We start from the raw sequence: 13,571 nt of genomic DNA on the forward strand, positions 1-13,571 counted from the left end.
GATAGCAATAACTTGAAGTGATTATATTTTTTACTCTAGAGGAAGGAAAATGAGACTTAAGAAGGGTGTTCCAATAGGGAGGATGAGCTGGATAGAACTGAGGGGAGAAAAGGGGAAGGAAAGGTCACTAACAATAATGTACAAAGCTGTGAGAAATCAGAAGAAAGTGTCAACATGACAGAAAGACTGTTTTCAATGTTGTTAAAAGTAAGAGGAAGAGGAGAGCCTACTGCAAATGTGAAAGGATATAAATATTTGTGGATGCTGTAACAGTAGTTATGTAGAGATGAAGAACATGCACAGGATAGTCTACTGTGGACAGCTGCGTCAAACCAATCTTCAGACTGAGAATGACAATAACATCGACACATTAAATACAATCTGCTGACAATGTTGACTAGCATACACTCATTGAATTTCTCTCAGTATCATAGATAAAATACAGGAAGTGATAGGTTACCTACTACTCGACAAAGCAGGTAGTAATTGAGTAGGGTAGCCTATCCATCATATTATTAAATGCATACATTGAGCAGGCAATAAACGAAACTAAGGAAAATTTAGATAGCATGTTGAAGTTTTTATTTTTCTTCCTGAAATTTAAGGTTTTCAATGAAGCATTAATTATCAGAGATGGCACAATTCTTGGAATAGCAATTGAATGGAATGGATAAAGCCTTGAAAACAGATTATAAGATGGACATAAATAAAGTAAAACAAGGGTAACGAGTGAAGTTAAATTAAGTCGTGTGATGCTGAGAGAATTACATTATGAAATGAGATGCTAAAAGTCGCACATGAGCTTTGCTATTTGGGCAGCAACATATGTTGTCAGGGTTAATGAGGATATAAAATGCATATTGTCAACAACAAGAAAAGCTTTCCTAAAAAAGAGAAATGTGTTAACATCAAATACAAACATAAGAGCAGAATGAATTTTAAACTTTCTGGCAGGTTAAAATGTGTGCTGAGCTGTGACTCAAACCCAAATTGTCCACTTCAATGGCCAATGCTCTTACCAACTGAGCTATCCAGGCACGACTAACAATCTGCTCTCACACATTTGCTTCCACCAGTATCTCTCTCTGACTTTCCAGACTTAACGGAAGGTATCCTACAAACCTTGCTGGAGTAGCACTACTTGAATACACGATATAGTTTGAGTTTAATCACATCCAAAGGCATTATTTCCAGAATGAATTTTTACCCTGCAAAGGAGAAAGGAAATTTCATAGGGAGACCTGCAATGTGCGGACCAAACACTGTCCTGCTGAAAAAATGGCACCACAATACTGTTGCAGAGATAGGTAACACATGAGAACAATGCAGGTTTGTGTCATACCACTATGCAGTAAGAGTTCCCTTCAACCAGTACTATATGTGACCTGAAGTCATACACGATGCCTCTCCTCATCTTGATGCCCGGAGTAATATCACTGTGACTCTCCAAAACACTGGAAAAATGGACCTCTCCCCACGTTGCCACCATACTGAACAGTCTGTGAATCATGGCATCACACTCCAGATGCATCTGTTTGTGAAGTGGTTTTAAACGCAGCCTACGCATGGGACATTAATTCCCTAGTCTGGCTACTGCTACTCTCTGACCAAGGCAAGGGATGATACAGAATGTTGCAGGGAGTGTATTACTTGTTTTGGAAGGCAGGTATACGTTTGAAAGTATTATGAAGGGCTCAGTGCACAATACAGTGATCTCCCTTGTGGTGGTAAGACATAGCTGACTGGAACTTTATGTCTATGTCTACACTTACATGGTTACTCTGCAATTCACATTTAAGTGCCTGGCAGAGGGTTCATCAAACTATTTTCATACTACTTCTCTATCATTCCACTCTCGAACATTGTGTGGGAAAAAGGAACACCTAAATCTTTCCGTTCGAGCTCTGATTTCTCTTATTTTATTATGATGATAATTTCTACCTATGTAGGTGGGTGTCAACAAAATATTTTTGCATTCGGAAAAGAAAGTTGGTGATCAAAAGTTCATAAACAGATCTCACTGCAAAGAAAATCGCCTTTGTTTCAGTGACTGCCACCCCAACTCGCGTATCGTACCAGTGACACACTCACCTTTATTGTGCAGTAACACGAAACAAGATGCCCTTCTTTGCACTTTTTCGATGTCCTTCGTCATTCCTACCTGGTAAGGATCCCACACCGCGCAGCAATATTCCAGCAGAGGATGGACAAGTTTAATGTAGGCTCTCTCTTTAGTGGGTTTGTCGCATCTTCTAAGTGTTCTGCCAACATAGAGCAGTCTTTGTTTCGCCTTCCCCACAATATTATCTATGTGGCCTTTCTAATTTAAGTTGCTCATAATTGTAATGCCTAGGTATTTAGTCGAATTGTCAGCCTTTAGATTTGTGCAATTTATCGTACACCCAAAATTTATCTTATTTTTTTTAGTACCCATGTGGATGATCTCGCACTTTTCTTTGTTTAGTGCCAATTGCTACTTTTTACACCATACAGAAATTCTCTCTAGATCGTTTTGTAATTGGAATTGATTATCTGATGACTTTACTAGATGGTAAATTACAGTGTCATCTGCAAACAATCTAAGGGGGCTGCTCTGATTATTACCTAGATAATTTATGTAAATCAGGAACAGCAGAGGGCCTATGACACAACCTTGCAGAACGCCAGATATCACTTCTGCTCTACTTGATGATTTACCGACTATCACTGAGCCAGATCAGAATGCACCTTCTGCCAGGATAGTGACCGCTCCTTCAGCAAGGTCCGAACAGGTGCGTGGAGGTAGGGGTTTGTTAGTTATTGGGAGCTCCAATGTTAGGTGGGTCATGGAGCCCCTCAGGAACATAGCGACTAGGGCGGGGAAGAAGTCCAACGTTCACTCGGTGTCCTTGCCAGGGGGCCTTGTCCGGGATGTGGAAGAGGTTCTTCCAGCAGCTATCGAGCGTGCAGGGTGCAGCCAGCTGCATATTGTTGCATATGTCGGCACCAACGATGCCTGTCGTCGGGGTTCTGAGGAAATCCTTGGGTCCTTTCAACGGCAGGCTAAATTGGTGAAGGCGGCCTCCATCCCTCAAGGAGTGGAAGCCAAGCTGACGATCTGCAGCATCTTACCCAGGGTGGACCGGGGTCCTCTGGTTTGGAGTCAAGTGGAGAATCTAAACCGGAGGCTATGTTGACTCTGTGACGAAATGGTTGTAGATTCCTCAACATACGCTATGGGGTGGAAGGTTGTAGGATGCCCCTCGATATATCAGGGGTGCACTACACACAGGAAGCAGCTACATGGGTAGCACAGTACTTGTGGCGTGCACATGGGTTTTTTTTAAGATTAGGTTCCTCCCCACGGGAAAAAAATCGTTGGCCTGAAAAATTACCAGTTCATGTCACTGATGTGGGTGTGCCAACTGTAAAAATTGTTGTAAATTGTCGAAGTGTCTGTAGCAAGATCCCTGAGTTACTCTCTGAAATAAACAGTAGCAATGCCAATATTGTATTAGGTACCAAAAGCTGATTGAAACCAGACATAATTGAACTCTGATGGGACAATGTTTAGGAAGGATAGGACTGATGCTATGGTAGGTGGTGTGTTCATTGCAGTTAAAAACTGTTTAAATGCAGTTGAGATCGATACTGGGTCGGACTGTGAAATTGTCTGTATAAAGCTGTCAATCAGGCAAGGATTGACCATTGTATTAGGATGTTTTCATAGACCACCAGCATCCGCAAAAAACATCGCAGAACAATTCAGGGAAAGTCTTGAGTACATAGGAAGTAAGTATCCAAATTATCCATTAGTTATAGGTAGAGACTTTAATCTAGCATCCATTGACTGGGAAAATTACACGTTTATCACAGGGGGCAGAAGCAAAGATTGGTGTAAAGTTATTCTAGAAGTGCAATTGGTTAGAAAACCAACTTGAGATGGGAACATATTAAATATCTTGGTGACAAACAGACCTGATCTTTTTGAGGAAGATAATCTAGAAGAAGGTATTAACAACCACAATGTTGTTGTGGCTTCTATGTCAGTGGAAGTTGCAAAAAAAACCAAAGGAACAGCGTAGAGTTTTCTTGTTTGGGAATGCAAATAAAAGTGTCATTAATGAATATCTTCATAGTCAGCTCCAAGCATTCACTGCGGGACACAAAGATAGTGAGCATCTTTGAGGGGAATTTAAAGGTATTGTCCACCATGTGCTAGAGAAGTATGTGTCTAGCAAAAATATAGGGAAGGGAAAAGATCCACCTCGGTACAACAAACACATTAGGAAGTTGCTGAGAAAGCAGAGAATTTTGCACAGTCGTTTTAAATGTAGACACTGCCTCGCAACAGAAATTATACGAAATGAAAGCAGCTGTCAGAAGGACAGTGAGAGATTCTTTTAACGAATTTGAAAGCAATATTTTATCTGCAGATTCTAAAAATATCCCCCAAAAATTTTGGTCGTACATAAAATCTATGAACACTATAAATAATTCAATACCTTCTCTTGCTGACAGTATGGGTAATGTAACTGATGATGATAAACAGAAGGCCGAAATTCTAAACCTAGCTTTCAAAAACGCATTTACGGTAGAGGACTGCAACACCATTCCCCCTTTCAATTATCGAACAAATGCAAGGATGGCTGATATAGTGTTTAGTGTATTTGGGATTGTAAAACAGTTAAGATCCTTCGACACCAGGAAGGCATCTGGCCGAGACGGTATCCCCGTAAGATTACATGTTGACTATGCTACAAATATAGCACCATTCTTATCCATCATCTATCAGAGATTATTGGAACAGCGGGAAGTTCCACGGGACTGGAAGAGGGACCAGGTCATAGCAATTTATAAAAAGGGTAGAAAATCGGATGCACAAAATTACCGGCCAATTTCACTGACATTGATTTGTTGCAGAATCATGGAACATATTTTGTGTTCAGACATAATGGCCTTCCCAGGCTTTGAGAAGCTCATCTGCAGAAACCAGCACAGTTTTAGGAAACAGCAGTCATCCAAGACACAGCTGGCCCTCTTTGTGCATGATATACAACAGGCTCTAGATACCGGCTCCCAAGTTGATGCCATATTTCTCGACTTTTGAAAGGCGTTTGACTCAGTTCCGTACTGTCACTTGCTCCAAAAAGTGCGCGCTTACAGTCTATCCAATGACATATCCGCTTGGATAGAAAATTTTCTAACAGACAGGGAGCAGTATGTCATCCTGAATGGGGTGACTTCAACAGAAACAAGTGTCAGTTGTGCCCCAGGGCAGCATAATAGGTCGGCTGCTTTTTATGATTTACATAAACGATCGGGTTGATGGTACTGACAGCGGCATTAGACTGTTTTCCAATTGCTGTAGTCTACAGGAAAGTAGTATCACACGAAAGGTGTGAACAAATCAATGAGGATTTGCAGAAAATTAATGCGTGGTGTAATGACTGGCAGTTATCTCTCAATATTAGTAAGTGTAACCTACTGCATATAACAAGGCAAAAATCCCCATTAATGTACGAGTACAAAATAAATGCCCAGTCTTTGGAAGCGGTAACATCTGTCAAGAATCTGGGTGTGACTATTCGAAATGATCTCAAATGGAATTATCAGATAACACAAGTAACGGGTATGGAAATCCTGAAGTGATGCAAGCCTTCAACAAAGGAAATAGCTTAAAATACGTTAGTTCGTCCAGTCTTAGAGTATTGTTTGTCTGTATGGGACCCTTACCAGTTGCGTCCGAATCAAGAGATTGAGAAGGTCCAAAGAAGAGTGGCAAGATAAGTGACTGGTACATTTAGCCATCGCGAGAGCGTTACAAATCTCATAGAAAGTTTGAAGTGGGACACACTTGCAGATAGACGGCACGCTAAATGGAAGGGGCTGCTCACTAAATTCCAAAATCCAATCTTCACCGAGGATGGAGAGCATATATTATTACCACCAACTTTCAAATCGCGCAATTATCACCATTCAAAGATAAGGGAAATTAGAGCTTGTACTGAGGCGTTCAGACAGTCGTTTTTCATTCGCACGGTCCGCAAGTGGAGCAGAGTGGGGGAAATATGACATTGGCGCAAATTGTGCCCTCCGCCACACACCACCTGGTGGCTAGCGGAGTATATATGTAGATGTAGATGTAGATGTAGAAATTTGGTCTGCTCCCCTTATCTTGTAACTCACTCACTTTAAACTGTCTTCCATTTATAGTGCCCAAGCTGTGAGATCCCTCAAGTGTGGCAATCGGCCCAAAATGTGTGTATCTCAGAGATTCTTTACAATTAAAACCGTGTCTCCTGATTGTAATTTCTGGAAGGTTGACTCATGACACAAATGATTAAGAATAATACATACAGACTTCTCAGTCAAGAATTTTGAGCCTGTTAATGAGGACATACTGAACTGGCTTGGGGAGAAAAGAAATTTGTGTCATAACTTGATTAAAAGAAGGGACTGGTTGATAGGACATATTCTGAGACATCAAGGAATCATCAATTTAGTACTGGAGGGAAGTGTGGGGGATAATAATTGTAGGAGGAGGCCAAGAAGAAGACCACAGTAAGCAGGTTCAAACAGATGTAGGACAACAACAACAAGGCTGGAAGAAGAGCAGAAAATTGAAACATTCCACAAATAAGGAGCACTGAATGTGTGTGTGTGTGTGTGTGTTTTTTTTTTTTTATCATGGATGATGCACTGTAAGTAGCTACTACCAATGACACCGTTCTTTTGTATACAATGACCTAATTTTATGTCACTGACTTGATATTTAAAACAATACAGGGAAAGGGAGGGTCACATAAAAACCTGAAGACATCCCGGTAAGTCCCACACATTGCACTGTTCAAGATTTTACACTTTCATCTAAAATTGTATGCCCTTTCAATTTGCAAAAAATACACAAGAAGTGGTTCTTGCACAAGACAGCCTAGTATAAAGATGCCACCAGCATAGTCAGATTATCAATAGTGTAATGACATCTCTCAAATCCAGACTAAAGGCAACTAAGGAGTTATTTTAATACTAAGATCCAGACAAGGCAGTGGTTGACCATATACGTCTTTCTTGTTTAAGCACAATTTCTCACTCATACGATGCTATGGAGATTCTTTTTCTGTAGAAATAATAATTTTTTATTTTGTTTCCATGAGATGATAAGGAATAAAAGTTGACTCAGAGCCCAGCATACACAAGCAAGCCTAATACAGTTGAAACCAAACATGTGTACATCATCTTGTCTCTTGGTGACTTCAATCCACCCTATCAGTATATAGTGGTGTGTAACATACCACTTCGGCAAAGCGATGTGTTGCACATGTTTTTAGTATTGACAAATGATGATTACCAAACATTCAATTAATTTTCATTAGTTGGTTTAAGGAGTTTGGTCACACATATTGTGTGGAGATTTCATATTTTCTGTGCAGGGCTATTCAGAAAGTAGGGAACGTTTCCATCTGATGCTGCTAGGCGCACGCCGATCCAGAGCCTTTTGGTATGTGCATGTTTGGGAGCTCAGTCTGTATCCATACATGACATCAGGAACATCTCTGCACGTCTGGTTTTTTAAATATTCGAATTTGAAATGTGCGCTGCAATCTAAAATCCTGCCAGTTGTGAGGTGCAGTCTGTGGTAAGGTTTTTTTGGCAAAAACCTAAAAACTCGTGAACTGTGCAAAATGTACGGAAACAACATAATGAGTGTTATGTTCCGTCCAGAAATGGTGCATTCGGTTTAAAAATGGCGGAACCAATGTTCATGATGAAGAGATGAGTGCAAATCTGAGCATTGTGACTGACAATCTTGTCGCTAAAGTTGATGAAACGGTTCGTGAAAACCATTGCTTCGCACTTAACGGAGCTTTCGCTTTCTTTTCCACAAGTTTCACGGACTTTTTTGTTTGAAATTGTCACTTGAAAGCTACGCTACCACAAATTTTGTGCACGATGGGCGCCAAAAATACTTACAGAGCACCACAAAGAACAGCTAATGGGGGCAATGTTGACATTTCTGGAGGCCTACCACAAACATGGTGATTCATTACTGGATCAAATCGTAACCGGTGACGAGACTTGGGTGAAACACGTTAATTGCGAGACAAAAATACAGTCCATGGAGTGGGGGCACACAAGGTCCCCCCAAAAACCAAGACAATGTTTGCAAACCTTGTCAGCAAAGAAGTTGATGGCGACAGTGTTTTTGAATAGACAAGGTGTGCTTCTTATTGATTTTCTCAAACACGGAGCAACCATAAATTCTGTCTGGTACTGTCAAACTTTGCACAGCCTTAGAAGAGCAGTTCAAAACAAACACCAAGGAAAGCTGACATCCAAAATTTTGTTTTTGCACGACATTGCTCAACCTCACACAGCAAACCGCACAAAAGAACTCCTTAATTCATTTAAATGGGAAATTTTCCCCTCATCCGCCATACAGCCCCAATCTTGCACCATGCGACTTCCACTTGTTTCCCAAGATGAAGAACTGGCTTGCAACACAGCGCTTTGATGACGACGCAAAGCTCCAGGCGGGCGTGACTCACTGGCTGAAGTCTCAGGCGGCAGAATTTGACGACGAAGGTCTTTCAAAGCTTGTCCATCGCTATGATAAGTACCTCAATGTGTTTGGTGACTATGTGGAAAAGTAGTATGTCAGTCGCTCTTTCAGATGTATATAATAAAATGTATTTCTTGTACTTAGTTTTTTTTAAAATGCCAAAACGTTCCCTACTTTCTGAATAGTCCTCGTAATAGAGTGAGGAAGGACACAGTGGTTTTGCAAGCCGAGGCAATGCTGGGAGTTCAGTCACACTTTTCGGCACCTACTGGTTCATAGGTTACTCCATGCAGCTACATCCCTGCCTTGGAGGCATGCTGTGCTCCACGGAACGGTTGTCGAGAGGGATATAAACTTTAAGAGAAGCAAGTTCATAATTTCAGTTGAATACACAGCAGTATCTGAATTTATACATGCATTCCTCTTCAAACCTTGAAGAAATATCTTAGTGGTACATGATGATCTTTACCCCTATAGAGGTTTGTATATCCTTCACAACTCTACGATCCCTGTTACCTGTGACACATAATGTTTCACCACACAGTTGTCACTGGAGCATAATAATTCTTTCAATAAATTAACAATTGGGTAGTCATTTAATATAAGTTTCAGAATTCCTATATTTCTCCTTGCTCCTGACCGTCTCATTGGGGCCAGACTTTATGACCATAAAATGCAGACTTTTATAGAAAACAATGAGTTTACTTATTTTTCATAGTGAAAAAAATCATGTGCAAATAACAGTAGCCCACTTAACAACAAAAAATTTATGGTAATGTTTTGATATTGTAAAATGAAAAACATTGTCCAAAATCTAAGCAAAATGGGACATATGTCCGAACACACAATTTTTTCTCTACAATGCTGAAATAAACTAACACCGCCAATATTTTGGTTTAACATAATAAGCTCTTGCTGCACGTGATGACAATGACATGGAAGGGTGAACTGGGAGGAAGTGACAGGACTGTTGGATAGAGGCTACAGTTGCAGAGGCTTATACAACTATTCTTCCACCTTAATCTTACTGCTAGTCTCCCATTTTAATCTTAAGCCTTTTTCACTGCCCCAAGCAACCAATTATTTTATAGATAATGTAAGCAACGAGTCTAAAAAACACATGTAAAATATGAGTCAGATGACTAAATTTTTAAATCATCTATTCCTTCTTCGGTGCAGATCATCATCTTTTGATATGTTCTGCGGAATGTGTTAGAAAAATATCAATATATTTTTGACCTTCGCTCAGTATACTGTAGTCAAATTGTACACTGATTCTTACCTTAAAATGTGATTTCTGATGCTTATTGCAGTCACCCTTCTGCTTAAAACGCCTGCCACACACTTGACAACCATAAGGTCGTTCCCCTGTGTGTGTGCGCACATGAACATCAAGGGTGTCACGGCGACGAAAACCTCTGTTGCAATATGGGCAAGTAAAGGGCCTTTCTTCTGAATGGACAACCAGGTGCTGATTAAGATTAACTCGGGAACGGAAAGCCATTGGACAATGTTCACAAGGAAATGGCTTCTCTCCAGTGTGCAGCCGCTCGTGAATAACAAGTCCTTGCTTCGACTGGAATGCATCGTCACAGAAACGGCACTGATATGGTTTCTCACCAGTGTGAGTGCGTCGGTGATAAGCCAAAGTTGTCTTCATAGTGAATTTCTTATGGCAGAAATCGCATTCATAGGGCTTTTCGCCTGAATGTGTCATCATGTGGTAACGCAATGATATTTTTGTTGACAGCACCTGCAAGAAAAATTTAGTAATAAAAAACCAATTAATTCTAAACCTTTTCCTACGGAGAACATTAAAACCTTTACATCATTTCCCATCAACAGAGATACAAGCAGAACTACATTTTTTTACTGTGTAGCGAGCCTGTCTTCTCCTATCACCAAGCATTGACTGACAGAGTTCAGACAACATAATTAAAAGGCTTGAAACTTTGGGTTTTGTTAAAAATAAACAAATTCTATCACACTTTCTAAAAGCAGTTTATGTTATCATTCAAAAAAATTCTCTGATTTATTTTTAACTGATGACAGTATTTCTTTTATTTTTATCTCCTTTTTGAATTTTTAATTTACTGGTTCTGAAAACCATTTTTTGGACTATCGACATCCTTTGTGAAAACACAATATCACAAAATACAATACCACACAATTTAATAGAGAAAAATCAAGCACAGTCCTAAAAATTTAAAATGTCTTTCATTGATTATTTGATCACCTTATGATGATACAATGTTGTTTCTACAAGTATGATGCTCCTGTCGCTTAATAGCCTATACGCTAAACTTAGTAACAAATCACTCGATAAATACGAAGGAAAACAGAATCATGCGACACACTAGCTTTTACACCAACTGCAGTTTAATTGAAATTGATTCTAGTTGCTGACAAGGGAAAATAACTTTCTTCTTCCTGTTATCTGTCTACAAAAGAAACCACTAAAAAACTTTTCTTCACTTCCATAATATCCGACAGATACCACATAATAAAACACTTTTGTTGAATGAAAGAAAATATTTATTGTTTTCTACTTCTCAACTGGTCCTGCAAGCATCGAACACAGAAAAGAATAAATTGAATTTTCTGCTGACAATCCAACCCTGAAGAGTAACTGCCAACCTTTCAACAAGTTATTGGTACTTACATCTGCTGCTTGACCCACTTCACACACACAGCTGCACTGCCATTCAGTTTTACAATCACTCTGTTCACAACCCGTACATTAAATGTCTTGCAAAGTTAACTATTGGTCAGTGACTTACCAGATCTTGCAATATTTACAAGTGGTACACTTGTTTTGCATGAATTTCCTGAAGATAGTCCTTTCAAAAGAACTGTAATTAAGTATGACTTAAGTTATATTGTTTATGACAGTAAGCTGAAATGCACTTTTGGAAAGCAGTCCAACCTCATAAACAAGCATTAAATGAACATTTTTTTTAAATAATATCCCCAAAGTTAATTTTTCTCAGAATTGGTTTCAGGGAAACTATAGCTATGCCACACAATATTCTTGAACCTTGATTTTGGAGAATTTAATATAATGGAGTTACTGCAAAACAGCTAATGTAGTTTTGCCAAGAGTGCCACATACTGCTGTTGCCATGTGTAGTCAGCAATAGTTAATTTCACTGTATGTTATTTGGTACCTTTAAAGATTGTGTGGGCAGACCGAACACATCTTGACAGTTGGAAAGTACTGGTTGTGCTCTCGTCGTATTGGTAGTAATGCAGGATACAATTCCAGACTTAGTTAGTATCCTCTGTCTCTGTTGACAAAAATGAAATAAACCGACATTTCAATGGCTTCCTTTATGAAGCTCTCCCGATACCCAGTTGCTCGGCAAAGCACCTTGGTGTTTTGAAAGTGAAATGTGTGGTATTCCTTGATGTTAGGCTCTGCTATCGCTTATTTTTCTCTCCCTACCAGTCGCACATTCCTTATGTGCTCCTCGCAGAATTTCAAATACAGGGCTGCGTTTGCCCAAGGTACTGTTGGCCACATTCGCAAGAACCTCTTTCGTCTTTGGTGGTGGTTGGAAGATGGTTTTTACATTGGATTTTCTGAGTAAACTTGCAATTTTAGCTGAAATCAATTCCAGGTACAGAAGGAAAGTGAGTCTCTTATCTTCTTGTTCCACTTCCAGGTTTCCAGCATGTTATCTCCTATTGAATGCCCTACTAAACTAACTTCACTGTACTCATTTTTGCAGAATACTTCCTTCTGTGTTGCTACTGTTCATTTGGGAGGCTTGTTTATCACAGATGACTTATGCCCTATGTACCAGGGCTGACAGTACTCTCTGACTTTGGATGGTGGCAGCTCATTGGACCAGGTACAAGTCTGGATGTTGGTCTTCCTGTATACTGAATGGCATAGTGTGCCATCTGCCTCTTTCTTGTTAGTATGTCCAGGAAAGTGAGACAGCCATCTCCTATGTTTTCGTAGTGAAAGCAAAATTTTGATGGATGGTGTTAAGGTGCAAAGAGAGTACAACCAGCACTGTCCAAATCGAAATTAGCAGCTGGAATGCCCACACAAGAGACGCAAACGGAGAGCACATGCTAGTACCTCCACTGCAGCCTCACTCAAGCCCCTCCCTGCTGGACAGCACACAGCCAGCCATTGCCAGGTGGAGGAGGGGCTATACACTAGTATAAACATTACAGTATCTGCATATCTCGAGACTTTGCCAGAAGATGGTAAGTACGACACTTCATGAAATATTGCAGTGTTGCCAATGCCACAACTGCCACCCAGCTGGAAACCTGAGAACTTCTCACCAACACGCTGTGATGTTACCAGCTTAAGTAACTGCACTTTTCTCCAAAAATTCTAAAAGTAACAAGGTTACAATAACTGATAACAAGTAAAGGAACAAAATATTTTTCTCGCATTGAAAAACAACAAACGTCGTTTGAAAGGTATGGCTACAACTGCTCAGTTAACAGAAGCATGGCATACTTGTATTTAAATAGCTTCAGGAATGCTCAGTAATTTGGAAAATTACACGCACACGCGCACCCACACACATGCACGTGCACGTGCACCAACCCCCCCCCCTACACACACACACACACACACACACACACACACACACACACACACACACACACACACACACACACACACCTTTGTCGGAAAAGTTATGGGACAAGTTTCTTAAAAAAAAAAAAATAATAAATAAATAATTTTGCTTACCAAGTAATGATCCTAGTTCCTATTGAAGTAGTTGCCTTAGCTATCTATAAACTGTTGCCAATGTTTCAGATGGTCTTGGAAGCAAACGGGGAAATTTTCAACTGTGATGCCTTTAAGCTCATTTGCCACAGCCCATTGGATGTTTGCGATATCTTGGTGAAGCTTTCCTTTCAGTCGCCTATTCGCTCATGGAAACAAGAAAAGAATCGCAAGGCGAGAGGTCAGGAAAATATGGCAGGTGTGGGAATGCAATAACAGAATGTCTGGCCAGATACTTGGTAACAGTTAAAGCAGTATGGGGTCTTGCAC

At 40.1% G+C, this 13,571-nt stretch overlaps 1 protein-coding gene across 4 annotated transcripts in view; it reads right to left on the reverse strand.

The window, feature by feature from the left end:
• Positions 1-13,571, reverse strand: part of LOC126259493 (zinc finger protein 250-like) — a 171,906-nt gene that overhangs the window by 1,431 nt on the left and 156,904 nt on the right. For all 4 annotated transcript variants that reach the window (XM_049956336.1, XM_049956337.1, XM_049956338.1 and 1 more), the window contains one exon: positions 9,825-10,295. In XM_049956336.1, the coding sequence (XP_049812293.1) occupies positions 9,825-10,295 (471 nt within the window). The remainder of the gene's footprint in view (positions 1-9,824; positions 10,296-13,571) is intronic.

This window comes from Schistocerca nitens, chromosome 5 (genome assembly GCF_023898315.1).
Source record: "Schistocerca nitens isolate TAMUIC-IGC-003100 chromosome 5, iqSchNite1.1, whole genome shotgun sequence".
Classification (NCBI taxonomy): domain Eukaryota; kingdom Metazoa; phylum Arthropoda; class Insecta; order Orthoptera; family Acrididae; genus Schistocerca; species Schistocerca nitens.